We start from the raw sequence: 19,025 nt of genomic DNA on the forward strand, positions 1-19,025 counted from the left end.
ATTTATGATCAAGGTAAAAAGAATGGAGAAGCCAAAGTGCAGTTAAGCTGAATCAGGAGCCAGAAACAAGTCTTGGAAACAGCCTCTAATACTTGGGTATTGTAAATCATCACCACTGACTCAGTTCCCTGAGGCAAACGGTCAGTGTAAAAGCTACATTCACCTAAACAAAAATCATTCTAAACCCAATTTTACATGGAGTACTATAAACTGAGAGCTAAGTAAATTATTCATAATGATTAATTATTTGATTAATTTCATCTTTTATTTCTGTCCTTCAGATATAAAGGTGCAAATGACTTTATGTAGGTATGCTAAGAGCAAGACTTTACTTGCTCTCTTTAATTGGTGGGGGCCTATTACAACACCAGACGTAAACTTACAGCCTACCTCTAGTTGACTGAATATTAATTCATTACCAAAGACCACCAAAGACCCAGGTGAATAGTTCACCAACTAGACTATATTAAGCAGTCTCAAAGAGGAAATATAAAATCGACAGGTGAGTACGAATAATAACAGTACAATTACAATTATATACAATGGATTCTGCAAATCTACATACACAAGATGGAAGCAAAACAGCTTTGCTGTCAGACTTGTGACAGCAACAGTGTTGCTAGCTGTCACAGGCACACTACAGCTTAATACCACAATATACACAACAGCATCTCTCAGCACACACACACACAACATAACAGTAGAGAGAGAAAAGATTGGCCGCCCACTCTTTCACGATCTCCATCACTCACCTTGGATGTACACGCACACAGTGGGTCACGATGCCCATTAGCCACCCTGGCCCACACTGCTCTGCATGCGCACTTTCTCTCATCCTCCCAGGACCTCAAGCTCACTTCCAGTCACACATACACCTTCCGCAGTTCCAAGTGACAACTCTTCTCTTCAGGGGTAGTGCGCTCCACTCCTGGCAATCTTCCATTAAACCAATCACACAGACAGTAAGGGGGTCAATGGCACACCCATCGCCCCACTGACCAATCCAGGGAGTCAGTTACCTCAGGTAAGTATTTGGTACCATACCCAAGACTGGTAATTTTTCCCATGACAAGTGGATTACATAACAGGGTTGACTGCGTGTGCACACATACTCAAACACAAGTCACTGAGCCTTTGGGGTCATAAGTTCAACACTCAATGCAGGAGTTCTGCAACTCCTCATTCAACAAGTACTTTTTTAAAAAAGCATTCAGTACTTTTTGTAGCTTTTTAAGTCTCTGAAATGATCACAAATAATTGCCTGGAAGGAATATATTATTACTTTCCAAGCACATGACTTAATTGTATTTCAGTAAACACTAGCACCTCGCAAAAGTAAATTCTCCAGTATTTAGAAAATGAGCACCAAAAGAGATGCTAACAAGCTAAAATGAATTTAAATGGACTATCTGAAGAAAAGTCTTGTTTGAAGATGTATTTTTTCTAATTTACTAAAAACTGTAGGGTATTTTTACACATTGTCCAGGGGTAGAGGGGCAGCACTTTTAATTAGTGTGGCTGAGAGAGTTGCTCTAATTCAAGTCATGGTACTCACGTATCAGCATTCCCGCAGCTCAAAATGGTGTCAAGGGTGCTTCGGGGTGGGGGGGAGAGACAAATCTTAGACTGCATTGTGCTGTTTTGAAATTAGTCTGTGTGTTGAATTGCTGTTCCATATGGGTATAGACCAGTTTTGTGTGCCAAACTTGTGTTCTGTTACTGGTATAGATCAGTTTCCAGTTACTTATACCAGTAAAAGTGTAATGCCTGTATCTGGTCTAAGTGAACTTCTTTAGCTAGTTTGATTCACAAGTTCCCTTTTAATTTCACTTGACTGTACCTATGGTCAAATAAGAGTCCTCTAGTTCCTTCATTTACTTCCAAGACTTAAACTTTAAAGAGCAAATACCTGATACTCATAATGTTCCTGGAATGAAATCAGAAGCCAAAAGGATTAATTTAGGCTCCCTCCTTTTCCTCCTTTCCCCTCCCAGATTTTACTGATATTTATGTAATGCCATCCAATATTGTACAACTCCTGAGTTTGTTTGTAGTTAAAATAGTCAGTCCATGATTGAACTTCCTGTTTCTATTTTGCTAATTAATTCTTTGTTTCATTTTATTTTTATCTTATCCGTTTAATGTTTCAAAATAAGCAGTTTACACAGTGAAATAATGGGTACTAGTTATTTATGTGAAGAGTTGGCAATCCTTGAAAGTAAACCAATACTAACTAACTTGGGCTGAGGTGTCTGATATACTGAAGAGAATCCATGGCAAATCAGATTTATCTTTTTTTAGGCAGAACAAGATAATGGTCATCCTCTTCCAGCTTTTGCCAATTTGCATATTGAAGTCCTTGATGAGAACAATCAGAAGCCTTACTTCACAGAATCTGTGTATGAAGGCTATATCCTGGAGTCCTCTCCAGTGGGTACAACAGTCTCTGACAACAAGAACCTGACGTCTCCATTACAAATCATTGTTTTGGATAACGACATAGAAGAGGTGTGTTTTCTTTCCTTTATTGGGCCAGTTTTTATATAGGCTTAGACTCAGTCTTTTGAAAATGTATAGTATTCTGACTTAAACTTTGAATTAAGATTAATTTAGCTGTGTACACACTATATCATTTAAGCTGAACAAAGTTTGATTTTATTCAAATGTTTGGAATAAATGATTTTGTCAATGATTTTGAATTACAGTAGTATTTTATTTTTTTGTTTTGTATTTGAAATTATCTGCTCAATCATTTTTCAAATGAATTGGCCTCCACTTTCTTCAGCAGCGTTATACTACAAGTTGTCTGTGTCTGAAATTTCAGCTGTGCTCGTTCATCTTATTTTTGTTTATTTAGGCTTTTATGATGTAGGAGTTTCATGCTATTACTTGCATTTCATAACTGTCTCAATGTTGTCAGGTTTGCAGTGCAAAATAGTTTTAATTGAAAACTGATTTTTCAACTACTATTCATTACTATTTACTTAAATTTCGCTACAGATATAAACACTGCTTCTCATTAATTTATTATCATGCATACAGAAAATGAATACAGAAAAGGCACACAAAAATCTTTTTTTTTTTCTGTAAATTCAAATATTAATAGGACATTATTTGACATATAGCCCAGCACTGATAGCCCAGCACTGAAAATAATGAGCATAATTTGGTAATGGACGGATATGATTAGCTTGACTACACTGTAACTTGAATAAGGCAGTTACAAATTCTGGTCTTGTGTTTTACTAAGATGAATCCTTCCAATCAAATTCACTGCTAATGTAAGTAACTGCTGCAACACCCAGTGAAGCAAAACATTGCTAACATAAATTAACTTTTCTATAAAGTTGCTATGAAACACTACTCCCCTCCCCCCAAAAAAACAACAACAAACCCTACAAAAAGTTAATAGTCTACCTTACCTACTTTCATTTAAGCAATTGTGGCAATGCATTATTATTTTTTTAATTTCCTTCTTTTACTTCTCCCATCTCACCTCTACCCTTCTGTTTTCTCTTCCTTATTTTCTTCATGACTAGGGACAGAAGTTAAACATAAACCAGTTTAAGTTATCAGAAATTGGTTTAAACCTGTAACGGAACATAATTTCAGTGCACATGAACCAGATTCAAAATGGCTGAAATCTGTTTGGGATAAACCTGGTTGGGTGTAGTATCAGACTTAACTGATTGAGCTCAAACTGGATTATGCAACTTCTGTCCCAGACCCCTTCCTGATTCAAATTTAACCAGAATCCCCCAGCATCCCAGCATGCTTTCTGGGCTGGGCTGTGATCTCTGCTTCAGCAGAACAGGGCTCCCCTTTGCTCCCTAGCCAGAGGAGGGACAGGCAGGGGCTGGGACCTGGCCAAGATGCTGGTCCCTGGAAGTGGGCAAGGAAGAGGTCTGCCCCCCACCCCCGTCCCACTGGTGCAGGCCTACATTTCTCTGCTGGCTGCTTCAGCAGCAGGGGCATGGACAACCCCAACAGTAGCTTGGAATGAACTGGCCAGGGAGGGCGTTAAATTCCCCCCTTCCCGTCCCACCTGCATAGACCTAAACCAGAGTCTGCTGGACACTTCCTCTTGCTGCTGCAGCCATGGGGCCAGGGTGCAGCCAAACACCAGCCAGCATGACCCCTGATGCAAAGCGGGCAGGGAGGATGGCTATACTCCCCTCTCCTCCAACTGCCCTTAGGGGACCACAGTGGGGTCTGCCCATCCCGACCACCACAGCCACCACTTGCTGTCTCTGTGGGGTGAATGGCAGGATAATCCCTCTCCCCCAGATGCCCCTTCACATAAGGAGGCTTGCTGGCCGACTTTTGGCCAGGCCCTAACCCCACTGTTGAAGTAATGAGGGGGAAAGGCCCTGATGGGGTAGCAGCCCCTTTCTAGTGTCCAGGAAGTGCAAGCCTTTTCTTGTTGGCAGACCATGAGTAGGGAGGTCAGAGCTGTCATGGGCTGCATGGATTGAGTGGCAGCACTGGGACTTGGAGGGGGACATAGCCCCCCTACCTCCACCAGCACTATCACCGCTCATCCCTGCACAGTGTCTGGCAGCTCTGCCCACCCCACATCTTCCCCTGCTGGGAAGAGGCTCATGCTCTAGGACACTGTGACAGGGGTTGCAGCCCCCATCAGGGTCACTCCCCACTTGCCACTCCAGGAGCAGGGGCAGGCCCAAAGGCTGGCTGGCATATTCCCCTTAGGGAGGGGACAGTCAGGGGAGTTATTTCTCCCTCTGCTCCAGGGGGACCACAGCAGTGTCTGCTTGCCCTGACTGCTGCCACTGCCACTCGCTCCCTGCAGGAAGTGAGCAGCAGGATAAGCCCCCCACCACCATCTTCTCCACCAGGCACTGGAGAGAGTGGGGGAAATAACCCCTGTCCCTACCTACCTAAGGGGGCCATGGTAGATGACCTTTGGCTGTGCCATGCCCCTTCCCCTGGAATGGCAAGTGGGGAGCAATCCTAATGGAGGCTGCAGTCCCTGTTGTGGTGTCCCAGAGCATGAGTCTCTTCCTGGTGAGGGGACTGTGCTGCAGGTCTTGGGGAAGGCATGCTGTGGGGCAGGCAGAGCTGTCACAGACTACATGGGGGTGAGTGGCAGCAGCATTTATAGGGCCTGGGGGGACTATGCCCCCCTCCAAGCTGTGGTGCTCCTGTTCATCCTGCACAGTCCACTGCAGCTCTGAGCTTCCACTCACAGCCCCTTCCTTCCCCACCCCCCACCAATAAGAGGATTGCACTCCCTGGACACCAGGACAAAATGAACTGTCAGGGCCCTGCCCCCTTGCTGCTCCAGTGGCTCAGTTGAGGGTCCAGCCAGAGGCTGGCTGGCAGAGCCCCTTAGCTGGGGGGCAGGAATAGGGGTTATTCCTCACTCCAGTGTCTGTCAGAGGGGGCTTATGCCACTGCTAGCCCCATACAGAGAGCAAGCAGTGGCTGTGTTGGCTGGAGAAGGCAGACCTTGGCTGCAGCCCATGGGGGGCAGTGGGGATAGAGGGGACAACCCTCCCTCCCTGCTGCCTCTGCCTCAGGGCTCATGCCAGCTGGCATTTAGCCATGGCCTAGTCCTGCCACTGCAGCAGAAGGAAGGGGCTGTTCACCAAGAAGATCCTGGCTTGGGTCCATGCTGTGGGACAGGGAGGGGGGAATTAAACCCCTTCCTTGGCCAGTTCACTCCAAGATACTGCTGGGGTTGGCCATGTCCTTCCCAGCACAGCTTCCTTGTAGCCGAGCTGCTCTAGCACCTTCTGGCTCCTGGCCTGAGCCACTGCAGGTATGTACTTACATTTTGTGAATGTCTGTTCAGGGACTGATGCAAAAGTGTGGAATTAACTCAGTCATGAATTAAAAAATACTGGAGACTTCACAACCTTCTGATCTGCTTACAAAACGCAATTCTTCTGGATTGCTTTCATTAATACTAATAGTGATAATATCATTATTGTATTTGATCTGATCTGTTAAGTAGGGTCTTGTGATCATTAGCTTGTTCTTAGTAGGAAGACAGTATGGTGATGGGCAGACGTGTGTTTAGTGCAATTCTGTTTATTCATAAATAAGTCTTGCTTTACTTAAAATATATACTTTTAAAAAGAGAAGTGGTTCATTGTGTTCCTAAAGTTATTCAGCATGGCTAGTGTGGATGGGCTGAAATATATGCTGAAACTGGGTTAGTTTCAAATAGGTCAGTTCTCTAGTGTAGGCAGGCATGGTTCTTCTAGTAGATATGGAATCTTTTATTAGACCAACTGTTTTCTAGCTGAGAAAAAGTGCTTAGCAAGTTTTCAGGTGCAGTCACCCTTCTTAAGGCATAGAGAATCTCTGCTGTTCTGGGACTCCAAGGAATAAGAGAAGCTAAAAGTGTGGCAGGATGTAAGTGAGAATGTAAATAGGTAAAAATTAGACAAAAGGTAAAGCAGGGAAGGGAGGGGAAAGAAAGCGGGGGGGAAAAGGCCAAAGGGAGACACTACAGTGATAGTAACACAAGATAGAAAAAGAGACTGTCTGTGCAAAAGGAAATAATTGGAAGTTAGGAAGACAAAGGGCAGAAAAGTAAGGGAGGAGAGAAAAGGTGGAGAAAAAGAATATAAGAGGTGAGGTCAGGAAGGTACTTAGTGAATCAGATGTCAGGCAGGTTGTAATGTGTCATAAATCCAAAGTCTAAAATGAGTACATGATTGTTCTTGTATCCAGTATATTTATGAAGTGAAGTTTGTAGGCTTGTCTACAAAAGTGTTTTGTAAGTTCCCTTTTAGGATTAGAACTGAGGGATCAGAGAGGAAGTGATTATCCTGTGAGAAGTGTGCCCCCACAGGTAGTTGGGAATTTCGGCTTTGATAGATTATCAGTGTGCATTCATTCTGGTGCGCAGTTGTTGTTTGGTTTCTCCTACATACTATCCATCAAAGTATCTGGTGCACTCGATGACATTTGTTACATTTCTGGAGGTACAGGTGTAAGATCTAGGAATGGTGATGGTTCGGTCGTGGGGTGTAGTTATTGTAGGGGTGGTGGAAATATTTTGGTAGGTTTTACATTCCTTGTCCTGGTATGATCTGGATCCACTGGTGTGGTTGGGGTCATAGGGAGTTTGCTTCTGGTGATGAGATTAGCAAGGTTTGGTGTTTGTTTAAAGGCTAGGAAGCGGGGTTCTGGAAAGATCTCTTTAAGAATTGGGTCTTCTTCTAGTATGGATTGTAATTACTTGAGGATTTTCCATGTAGGTTCCAGGGAAGGGTGATATGTCATAACTAATGGTGTCAATTTATGGGGATTTTCTTTTTGTAATTCAGCAAATCTTCATGTGGTGCCTAGTTGGCTCTTTCAGAAGTGTGATCTATCTCTCTTGAGGACTGCCTTTGTTGGCTGAAGGCACTTTTGAAACTTGTGAGGTGCAGTACTAGTGTAGGTACTGCTTTAGATAACTTAAGTCAGTTTAGCAGCTAGAGATGATCATGCTTTACAAGACAGGGGAAAAACATGCAAATGGAATTTTCATGGAATCATAGGGCTTGAAAGGGCTTCAAAGCAAGTAGATCTTCAGGAAAAGGTCCAACTAAGCCTGTGAAGGCTGGTGTCATCTGAATGAACACCAGCTTCTTCTCTCCTAGGTCTTCAGACTCACATTGTGTTGCCTTTACCTCGGTCCTGTTGAACTTCCTCAGTAGGAGCTCTTGGTCAAAGGAACATATACAACAGTGTGTTTACTCCTGGCTCAATCACTGCAAAGGGCATAAACATGTCTAGTGGGAAAGTAAACCAGAAGTAGTGTTGCCACCTTCATACAAGGGTTCATGGTAAGCAGTGAGCTAGAATGGATGACTGATACTGCTAACTACCTTGTCTTTACCTTAAAAGTGAATTAGAGAATGCAGTAGAGAATGCAGTTTTACCTTCTGCATTTATTAAATAGCTATATATCTTATTTTAATTTATTTTTCTAGATTTACAGGCCTTTCTTTAAAAAAATACTGTTACCCTTCAAATCAACTATTTACCTATTTTCTATTGAGCAAATGTATTTTTATTTTCCCCATGATGACTACTCTTACTTGGTCATAAAAGCACTTTTTTATTTACCCTTCTTATTGAAAATCCACAGATCAGTGTTGGTAGTCTTTGTATTAAGTTTCCTCCATACCAATGCACAGAGTGGTTATCCCAACCATATATACTTGGTTGCAGACAGCAGTGACAATTTTCACTTGATCTGAGCACAGAAAGCAGTCTATAGCTGTGACCAAACACAAGTGAACAGCTGTAGACACCTTCAAAAATGGCTGATCGGGTGAAAATCTGACCCCTCATTGAATGAGGTATCAGATAAAGATATTTAAAAATGTAGCATTTTTTGCAACTTGTGTCTGTGAAGCTCCCAGCCCACTGCTGTTTTCAGAATGGGAGGGAGGAAAGGGAGTGGAGGGAATTCACAGATTTCATAGACATTAGGGCTGCAAAGAACCTCATAAAATCACTGGGTTCAGCCCCGTGCCCAAGGGTCAAAGTACCCCAGCAAGATAAACAGCCAAATGTTTCATGAAAGTGTCCAGAGTAGGTACTTGCACCACCTCTGGGGGGAATTTGTTCCAGGCCTTGGGAGCTCAGACAGTAAAGAAGTTTTTCCTCATGTCCAGCTTAAAACAATCTTGCAGGAGTTTGTGACTGTTGGACCTTGTCATCCCCTGGGGTACTCTGGTGAACAGGTGTTCCTCCAGATCCTGATGCACATGCCTTATACACTTACAGGCTGCCACGAAGTCATCCCTGTGCCTGTACTTCTCTAGGCTAAGGAGTCCCATAGCTCATAGCCTCTTTTCAGAAGGCCTGTTCTCATGCCCTCTGATCATGTGCATGATCATGTGCCCTCTGGAGTCTTTCAAGCTTCTCCACATCCTTCCTAAATTGTGGAGCCCAGAATTGGATGCAGTACTCCAGCTGTGGCCTCACCAAGGCCAAACACAGTGGGAGGATGGCATCCTGGGTTTTGCTCGAGATGCATTGGTAGATGCAAGCCAGAGTTTTGTTTGCTTTGCCAGCTGCGGTATTGCACCGGTGGCTCATATGCAGCTTGTGGCCAGTCATGATCCGCAAGTCTCTTTTGGCCATGGTGCTAGCAAGTATATCATTGCTGAGCCTATAAGTGTGATGCGGGTTTTTATTTCCAAGGTGGAGCACCTTGCATTTCTCCATACTGAATGCCATCAGGTTTTCAGCCACCCACCATGCAAGCCTATTGAGGTCAGCCTGGATCACCAGCCTGTCTTCAAGTGTGGAGACTCTTCTCCAAAGTTTGGTGTCATCAGCGAACTTGGCCAGTCTGCTTTTGACTACAGCGTCCAGATCGTTTATGAATACATTAAAGAATACATGTCCAAGAACAGAACCTTGGGGGACACAACTAGTCACCAAGTGCCATGTTGATTCAGTTCCATCTACTATCACTCTCTGGGTGTGATCTCAGAGCCAGTTTCCTAGCCATCGAACCATGGAGTAGTCAAGGCCACAGTTGCCCAATTTTTCCATGAGGACATCATGGGACACCAGGTCAAAGGCTTTTTTGAAGTCCAAATATATGATTGTCGCGGGGCACTCCCGCGCCCCGCTCCTAAGGAGATGCCCAGGAAGAGGAGAGGCCTGGAGCAACACAGATGGGGGTTGCTGGGGCAACCAGGCCGGTCATGTGGCCAGGAGGGGGCAGGGCCAGGCCCTTATAAACAGCTAGGCCAAAGCCTAGGGAGCAGTTCCCTTCTGGCTGCCGCAGGAGCAGGAGCTCTGCGGCTGAGCTGAGCAGCCTTGCCACCCTAACCGGCTGCGATGATGTAGGGAACAAGATCACCCTGACTGCAGGTAGGACTGAGAGCCCGGTAGGGCTTGGAGTTACGGATAGGCGTGGGGAGCCTCGGTTTAGGTTGGAGCCAGAGGGCTTGACTTTGAGTTACAGTTTACACCGGAGGACCGGGTGAGGCTGTAGGGGAGCGAGGAGGCCTCAGCGGGGCTCCCCAGCAGCTTGGGGGCTCCGGGTGCCCAGTAGGGGCACAGTGTCAGGGGGCCAGGCACGGCTACGGCCACCTGAGCCCCAAGCGCGTGAGGCGCGCAGCGCGGAGAGCGCGGTACAGGGCCCCAGGAAGGGGACCAGAGGCCCGGAGAGGGCGCAGCGCGGAGAGCGCGGGACAGGCCCCAGAGAGAGGGCGAGGCCCGGAGAGGGCGCAGCGCGGAGAGCGCGGGACAGGCCCCAGAGAGAGGGCGAGGCCCGGAGAGGGCGCAGCGCGGTGAGCGCGATACAGGCCCCAGAGAGGGCGAGGCCCGGAGAGGGCGCAGCGCGGTGAGCGCGATACAGGCCCCAGAGAGGGCGAGGCCCGGAGAGGGCGCAGAACAGGAAGGGGACCAGACAACGTCCCCCGGGACAGCTGCGAGGCTTGGGGCGTGCTAAAGGGGAGGTTTTGGAGGCACGCATTTGCCCATAAGGCTGGGGGAGAGGACCCCACTTTGGAGCGGTAGTGATACCATTGCGGTGCCGTTAGGTGTGAGTAGGCAGCCTCCCATACTGAACCAATAAGATCTAAGACGTGGCGGGCGAGTAGAGGGTGTCAGACCACCCTATTTGGCACGGCAAAGGGGCGCTCGCGAGCTCACGGCCGCTCGCGGGGCCATCCGTGACAATGATATTAATCTCTTCCCTATTGTCTAGATGATACGTCACTTTGTCATAGAAGGAAATGAGATTGTCAAGGAATCCCTACTCGCAAGAAACCCATGCTGACTATACCTCAGAATGCTGCCTTCTGTTAGCCTGTCAAGAATGCCTTCTTTGATATTTTATTCCAAAATCTTTCCAGGGATTGAGGTCAAACTGGTTGGCCTGTAGTGTCCTGGGTCTTCTTTCCTCCCTTTCCTGAAGATGGGCACCACACTAGCCCTCTTACAATCTTCAGGTAATTCACCCAAGCGTCAGTTCAGTCGGGGGGTTTCATTCCCCACTGCAGGGTCCAATGTGTGTATTGGAGCCCTGCCTTGAGGTGGAGGGGCTCCCATTCACCTGCCCGCACCAGCTGGGGAGCCACAAGAACAAGCTCCCTCTGCTGCCTTTCCCCCTTCCCATTCTGAAAACAGCGGGTACTGGCAGAGAGACTGGCCATTGCTAGGGGAACCTGGTTGCAGGCTCCCAGCAGGCAGCTAGATTCTTCTACCACTAGGAAGGAATGATGAGCTTCTGTTTGGCCTTGGGTAATGTTATAACTCAGAACTCTTTTCAGAAATTGTTCTGAGTTATAGCTGGGAGCTGCACTTCTGTCTGCACCATTAAGTACCTTCACATGGTAAATTTCAACACAGTAACAGTTAAAATCATCCACTTCTAAATGTTTCAGAAGGTTTACAGTAGCACTGCTAAATGTTGCTATTATTAAGCAGTTTGTTTAAATTTCATAAATTAAATTAATCCACATGAATACCTAGAGACCTGAGTAAATTGAAACTTAGATGAGGAATTTAAATGGTATAATATGATGATTTTTTATATCAGTGGTTCCCAACCTTTATTTGCCATGACCAGCTGCTGGGAGTAGAGTGCAGCGGTGGCAGCCTGGGGGCAGGGGTGGGGGAGCTCCTGGCATGTGGCATGGCTCATCCTTTGCGTGCAGTGCTGCCGGCATTGCCCCTGTGACCCTCATTTGTATCATGACCTGAGGTTGGGAACCACTGGTTTATACAAATCCTTCAACCCTCTCAGTTTCTCATTCTTTGTTTCCATGGTAGAGCTCTGAATTAGGATACTGTGGTTGTCAGGATTGGAGCAAACTATACAAATAGCTACAGCATTATTGTCTTGTCAGCTGGGTTAAATCTTTTTTTTTTTTTTAATTGCCTTTAACTTGCTGGTAGGAAATAACAATTATCTAACATTTTCTCCTTGTCCTTATTATTTAAAACTATGCTTAAATTTACAGATATTGTGTATACTGTCTCCTTAACATGTAAGCTTTCCATGTCAGACTTTTTGGATTACAAGCCGCATAATTGACATCATGTCAGTATTTATTTCCTATATAGTATTATAGAACATATCTTATATAGTATTATGCTTATATACATATGCATAAGCCTGGGCATAAAATTGAAAATACTTGCATTCAAAGGCTTTTTCAGTTCTGTTAGGGATGAGAATTTAGTTTGTGTTTTTCAACTAGAATGATTTTTGTACATTTGGCTGTTACTATATCAAAAGTTAGTCAAGCCTAGGGAAATACCAGAAAATCAACCCTCATATGTCTGAAATTCTCCTGGGAAGTTCAAAAAAAAGTTGTTTTGCCTAAAGGTACTTCGGTGATGAATACTGAAAGAAGAGGATATATTAATATCTTAAGAATAAACACAAATACGGTTGGATGGTATATCTAGGCAAAATACAAATGTGCTATACCTTGAGTTGCTAACTAAAAAACCCTAATTATTTATGTATATAATGGTTGCTTTAAGTAAGAGTATACCTCCATTGATGGGTTCTGGCAAAGTTAATATTACTATACTATCTTCATGCTTCTGTGACACTCTAAATTAGTAAATTGCCTAAATCTATGCTATAGATATAAATATCTTTTTAACTATTTCATTGGTATTGCTTTAAAAGTTAATTTTAAAGACTAAATAAAAAGCCCTGCTGCTTCCAAGCTTTCTGCAAGTCAACTCATGCTAAACTATGAATGCTCTTGTGAGCAGCTCAGCCAATTGTATTAAATTTTAACATTTTTTTTGTAGATGCCCACTCATATAATGTCCATTGTTAGCTTTGTGTGTGTGTTTATTCATTTTTATATTATGTTTGTTTATCTTGTAGGTTAAAATGGGTGATATTCCTGTAGGTATTGGTTTTTTAGTTTGGTTGAAACTGTGTGGTTAATTTCCCTCTTTCCTTCTTTCTGTATCACTAAAGATGAGAGACTGGGACTGTCATTTGTTTAGAGAAGGCTTCAGAGAACATTTTCAATATATTAGGCCCAATTCACATATGGTGAGAGCCCATTTAAATCAATGGAGTTCCACCTAGGATATGTTAGATTTGCTTTGTATATTCAGAAGATACATAACCTAATCCAAAATAAGTTGTCATTGTTACAAAAAATGACATTTTTACTTATTTGATAGTTAACCGATAATTCATCTGAACAGTAGAACATAAAGCATACACATACCTTGTGTTCTGCATGCTTGGAGTGGTTCTTAATTGCATGTTGAATGGTTTTATGCTATTGTGCATGTTTTTTTGTTTATCTGCTAACCATATTGAGTTATTGGCAGAAAATTTAGCAGAGATAACATGCAAGATGTTAAGTGGTTAGGAATTATTGTATTTGTGTTCAACTGAAATTTTCAAAAAATAAGGCTATAGTCAGAATAATGACCTCCAGGGTCATATGTAGGATTTCATATTTTATTCTCCTCACTGTCTTCTGAGCATATTCTGTTCAGTTAGCAAGTATTAGGGGCCCCCTCCCTTCCCAACAGGGGTAGGTGAGTAACCCACAAGTCACACACCAGGTAAACCCCAAAAGTCACTCTTTATTGCAATGGAAAAAATCAATAACCCACAGAGAAAATATTATAACAAGCCTTTGAGCTGCAAGCGCGTCAGGCTGAAGGAAGGCATTCCACACCCTATCCCCTGTTATTACCTGATAGGTTTCGGGAACCCCACCCTGTGTCTAGGGTGGCGAAACTGCCTCCTTTATCGGGTCCTCAGCCTTGTCCTCCCCAAAGCAGTTCCAACCTGGGACCCGACTCTTCTCATCTTAAGTACCTTTCCTCTCCCTGTTGTTTTCCCCAGGGGGGGAGTTCACTTTTAGCTTCACTGCCTTTTCTGGGATCAGAGCCAAGCCATTATCCCATTTTTGCAAGCAGTTATTTTTCAAATTTAGAATTGATGTCTTAGCATCCTGCTAGCCCCAGGACTTTCCAGGCCAGAGGGTCAGTTTAGGGCAGTTCCCTTTTTCTTGTGCAGATGCATTAGGTCATAGCATCTGGGTTCCGTGAAAATGACCCCTCGTTCAGGGTGTCAGGTTGGCCTCCTCCCAGAGGCCTCTTCGGGCTAGGCCTGGTATGGGCCTGACAGCGAGTCAAACATGCTCTTTTTTTCAGTCAGCAAATATAAACTGGATATAAAAATCAAGAACTATTCGATGAATTCAGCAGTCAGAATTTAGCTGGCAGCTTGGTTAATGAAGAAGGAGTTTTGAAAGAATTAATTTTATATTGTGACACAGAAATTCACATTCCGTTACTATAAGCATTGTTAAAGTACATACACACTGAGTAGAAACAGAGGTCATTAATGTATTAGCAATTGTTAAGGCCCCTATTTTATATCCTTTTCATACCCTAATTGCAACAACCAATGTACTTTTAAAGTGGGCAGGTAAAACCCTTGGAGAATATATGCAGTGAAATAGACTAAATGACTTAAAAATATTTCTGATCTATGATGTTGATCCTTGTATTAATACTAATCATCATTCATAATTTACAGCTGAGGAAACTGAAGCAGAGCTAGCTGAAGTGACTTGTCTCTCTCACTTAGCAGCCTCTCATTCAACTCTTAAGTCCCAAACTAATGCTCTAGCATTAGTCAAGGGCCGATCAGGGGTTGGTAAAAGGTTGTCAGTTTGCAGTTCATGGGTCATATCCAGCCTGTCAAGCATGTGCATCTTCCCTATGAAGCCAGAAGGTTGTTGGCAAATTGGTGGTGGGTCAGAAGTGGTGCCCCACCATTAAGTCTAGATCTGTTAGTTCAGCACACCACTCCTGGGTTGCCAGCCCTGCACTAGATAACAGCTGGAATCCCAAGAGTGTGGAAGAGTAAGTTAGTGTTGGCTGGAGAATTAATTAGAATCCTGAAATAGTCTGAAATGGCCTATAAGATTCTGTTAGCCATGAAGCTAATATGACATTCAGAAACTAATTTAAGGATAGAGTTTCTACAAGTAGGAGAAGTGAAAAATTTAGCATAAACTACAATACTTAACACAGATTAGCAATGGTGTCTCTTTCAGCATCTTTGGTTTCTCCATCTATGAAATAGGGATAATAATGATTGTGTAGTTACCTCATAAGGATATATAAAAGATTTAATAATTATTTGTAAAACACAATGAAGATGAAATTTGCTATAAAATATTTGCAATCAGTATTATGTTTCTGTTGAGGGTTGTATCTGTTTCCCTGTATTAACCATGTCATCAACTTTTCAATATTACACTCTAGTTACCTTGATAAGCAGTCTATTTGTTTTCAGTTGATAGTTCTGCAGTCTATAATAAATGATACATAAAGTAATGTCTTTAGTGGAGAAACAAGCATTCAATTTCAAGTAATGGATCCCAAAGAGAATAAATAACACACAACTGACCAAAATAAGAAGATGTCTGGGAATCCAAAGAATACAAGCCAGCTAACAGAATGTCCAAAAGAGAAGTCATCAAGAAAGTTTTAATTTTGTTCCAAAATATTGCAAATATGAGGAAGCATACTAAAAATGTGGAGTTTACTATAAAAAACTTATACTAACTTTCTAGTGACTAGAAATGAACACTCATTGCCTATCACCTCCCATTACTTTGTGAAAAGAACAGAATTACGTTCCCCTTTGAATTGGAAAAGAGCTTTAATTTCACTGAAAGCTGACATCATTGCAGCACAGCTTTAAGCAGTAGGAAACCAGTCATTTGGAACAGTTTGATATTTTTTACATTTATTTGTTAGCAACTGCAATAGTTTAACACCTAAGTACCACAATCTTAGATTTCCAAAGTCTCTGTGGCCTAGAATACTTTGGATTGAGAAATTAAACCTTTTTCATACCGTTTTCATTTCACTAGTCTACATTTATAGTTGTTTATTTGAGCAGTTAGTGCTTTATTTCAGGTTGCTTGAAAAGCTTCTGTTAGACCATTAAATATCTGTAAAATTTTAACTTGACATTACTCTATTATTCTAAATTTTCTTGCATAGTTTATTATCTAGGACTGGAAGGAAGTGTTAGCTGTTAACTCTTTTTTAGAAGTGTTACTTCTGCTACACTTGGAAAAATGATTCTTAGAGGAAAAACAGTGATTTCAGAAAAGTAATAATTTATTTGTCTTAATTATGGTTTGCAAATATAGGCACATATTTTAATCTCATTTTGCCTAAAGAGCAGTTTAGTTGAAACAAGTGTCTAAAAACCATAAAACATTTAAGCTATATTTCTGTGTTAAAATATGGTAAAACAACTGTAGTCAGAAGGATCTCACTCTATTGTGATGGTTTTGAATTTCCAGACACCTTTATTTTCCAAACCATTTTGCAGCCACTGAATTTGACTTAATGCTTAATGTTACAAATTTCTTCCCTTCTCTCTTTCCATTATGGCTATCTTCAGGAGACGGGGCATGGCTAAAGTATTGAGGCATTCCAGAACACCCCAGAATGCATTCTACTTTGTCCCAAAAGATTGGCATGGTATTCCGTAGCTTCAAGATTAAGAATTCACAGTATTACATTCAGCTCCTATTTAAACTTCCTAATACCCTTTTTATGTAACGTGGGAATCACATCCCAGCAACTAACACGCCTGAAATATGGAGCAACCAAGCAATGAAAACTATGCCCCTATCAGATTCCTTAGAGAAGTCCTGAATGGCCAAAATGTCCTTTTTCAAAAAAGTAGTAAAAAATTTACTAGTATGCAGTATATCTGGATGATCTGATATATTATGACCTGTGATAGAATTGTTTTTTTTTTATTCTAGCTAGTTTCTTTTTCATAGATGCACAGAAATATCTCTTTTCACTTGATATGTAAAGGTTTATCCTTTACAAAATCCTTTATTTTTCAAATATTGTTTCAGAATATCCATTCTAAGAATATTCACTTTTTAAAATAAGGCCATTCACAGAAATGTAAGTATTTTGCAGTTTCATACAGTCTGTTTCCTATGGTATTATGCCTTCTGTTTTATTCAAATCATAATAAAAAGAAATGCTTGCATGACTTATTTGACTACTACATATGTGAAAATGTACTAAATATTCTTTTCTTTCTTTTTGAAGACAAAAGACCCCCAGGTCCATCTTTTTCTAAATGATTACAGTTCATTTTTCACTGTGACTCAAACTGGAATAACACGCTACCTCACCTTACTCCAACCCGTTGACAGGGAGCTCCAGCAGTTCTATACATTCTCGGTAAGCAGTCTTCTTAAAAAAATACACCAGGTCCTCTGCAGGTATTGTAATAATTTAAACATAATAAACCTAACCTTGTATTTACAGATAGAATTTAGACAGCAAAATGAGTGTGTGAAGTAAAACAGAACATGTTCCTTGGAATAGGTTGTCATTTTCTCATTCGTATATGAATATCCCCTTGGAAGGGTTAGACTGTTACTTTACAATCTCCCCTAAATAAGGGGTAGTGTCAAGCTGCATCACCCGAACAGTAACAATTTTCTTCCTTTAGAGCTAGATGAAGGAAGAATAAATTACATCACCCTTTTTAACGAAGGAGGTTACTTTTCCCACCTATCTAGCCAGCTACTCATTCTGTCATATAAAAAAAAGTGAAGTTAAGTCTTTGCCTGTATCTCATTCCCTACTTTCACCTCCATGCCCACTTATAGACAATGAGCACTACTAACAGGGGCTGCATATGCACTTTCAATAGAGTTCTCCCAGGTTTGTTCTCCCAGTGGAAAAACTTACCTAGAAGCACCTGAACACATATTCAAGTGCTGAGCTCTTGAAAAACAGAGAGCTTTCAGTGCTGATGCTGCACAGCCACATGACCCTTGTGTGCACATCTCAGTGTGCTTTGTAGGCTTTTACAGTGTGCCAGGTGACAGATGGCAGCATAGCACAGGAAAGCTCTGATTAGTTGACCCAGACTGCCTTGCAAGTTGTGTCTCCCTACAGCTCAGTGCCAGCATTGTAAAAGTACCGTGTTCTGCACCATGCTTGGCTGGATCAGAAGAGTCTAGTTACCAATGCAATGTTTCCCTGGATGGTTAGGGACAGGAGCAAAACGCCCTGAAGTGCCATGACTTCTCTCAAAAAAGAGTGTAAGCAGACATTTGCTTTCACAAGAGAACCCTCCTGGGAGTGATTTAATGCTGGTTGTTCCCACATTATTTTTCTCCTGGAGTGGAGTTATTTTTGCTTTGCGAGAAAAACGCTTAGCATCTGTGCATGAAAGGTTTTTCCTGGAAGAGTAGTGACTGAATGGTTGTACATGTCCAATATGGTGCCCATCTTCAAGAAAGGGAGGAAAGAAGACCCAGGAAACTACAGGCCAATCAGTTTGACCTCAATCCCTGGGGAGATTTTGGAAAAAAATATCAAAGTAACCATTCTTGACAGACTAACTGAGGGCAACCTTGTGTGGGACAGGCAGCACAGGTTTGTTGCGGGTAGCTCTTGCTTGACCAATCATTTCCTTCTATGACCAGGTGACAGTCATAGACTTTAAAAAAGCTTTTGGCCTTGTGTCCCATGATGTCCTCATGGGAAAATTGGGCAACTGCAGCCTTGAGTACTCCACAGTCCGATGGCTAGGGACCTGGCTCTGAGGTCAAACCCAGAGTGTGGTAGTTGATGGAATTGAATTAATATGGCACTTGGTGACTAGTCGTGTCCTCCAAGGCTCAGTTTCATAGTTTCTAGGGTCAGAAGGGACCTGAGCAGATCATCTAGTCTGACCCCCTGCCATGGCAGGAAAGAATACTGGGGTCAAACAACCCCAGCAAGATGTTCATCTAACCTCCTCTTAAACACCCCAGGGTAGGAGCCTGCACCACTTCTCTTGGAAGCTGGTTCCAGACCCTAGCCGCCCTGACCGTGAAGTAGCGCCTCCTGATATCTAACCTAAACCTACCCTCTGCCAGCTTGTGACCGTTATTCCTGGTCACTCCTGGTGGTGCTCGGGGGAACAGTGACTCCCTCAGTGCCTGCTGATCCCCCCTGACTAGTTTATAACAGACCACAAGATCCCC

At 42.8% G+C, this 19,025-nt stretch overlaps 1 protein-coding gene across 2 annotated transcripts in view; it reads left to right on the top strand.

Annotated features, from left to right (window-relative positions):
• PCDH15 (protocadherin related 15) overlaps positions 1–19,025 on the top strand; it is a 1,613,120-nt gene that overhangs the window by 1,169,044 nt on the left and 425,051 nt on the right. For both annotated transcript variants that reach the window (XM_090057186.1, XM_090057185.1), the window contains 2 exons: positions 2,302–2,508; positions 17,089–17,223. In XM_090057186.1, the coding sequence (XP_089913312.1) occupies positions 2,302–2,508; positions 17,089–17,223 (342 nt within the window). The remainder of the gene's footprint in view (positions 1–2,301; positions 2,509–17,088; positions 17,224–19,025) is intronic.

This window comes from Crocodylus siamensis, chromosome 7 (genome assembly GCF_052110815.1).
Source record: "Crocodylus siamensis isolate JL-2025a chromosome 7, ASM5211081v1, whole genome shotgun sequence".
NCBI classification, from domain to species: domain Eukaryota; kingdom Metazoa; phylum Chordata; order Crocodylia; family Crocodylidae; genus Crocodylus; species Crocodylus siamensis.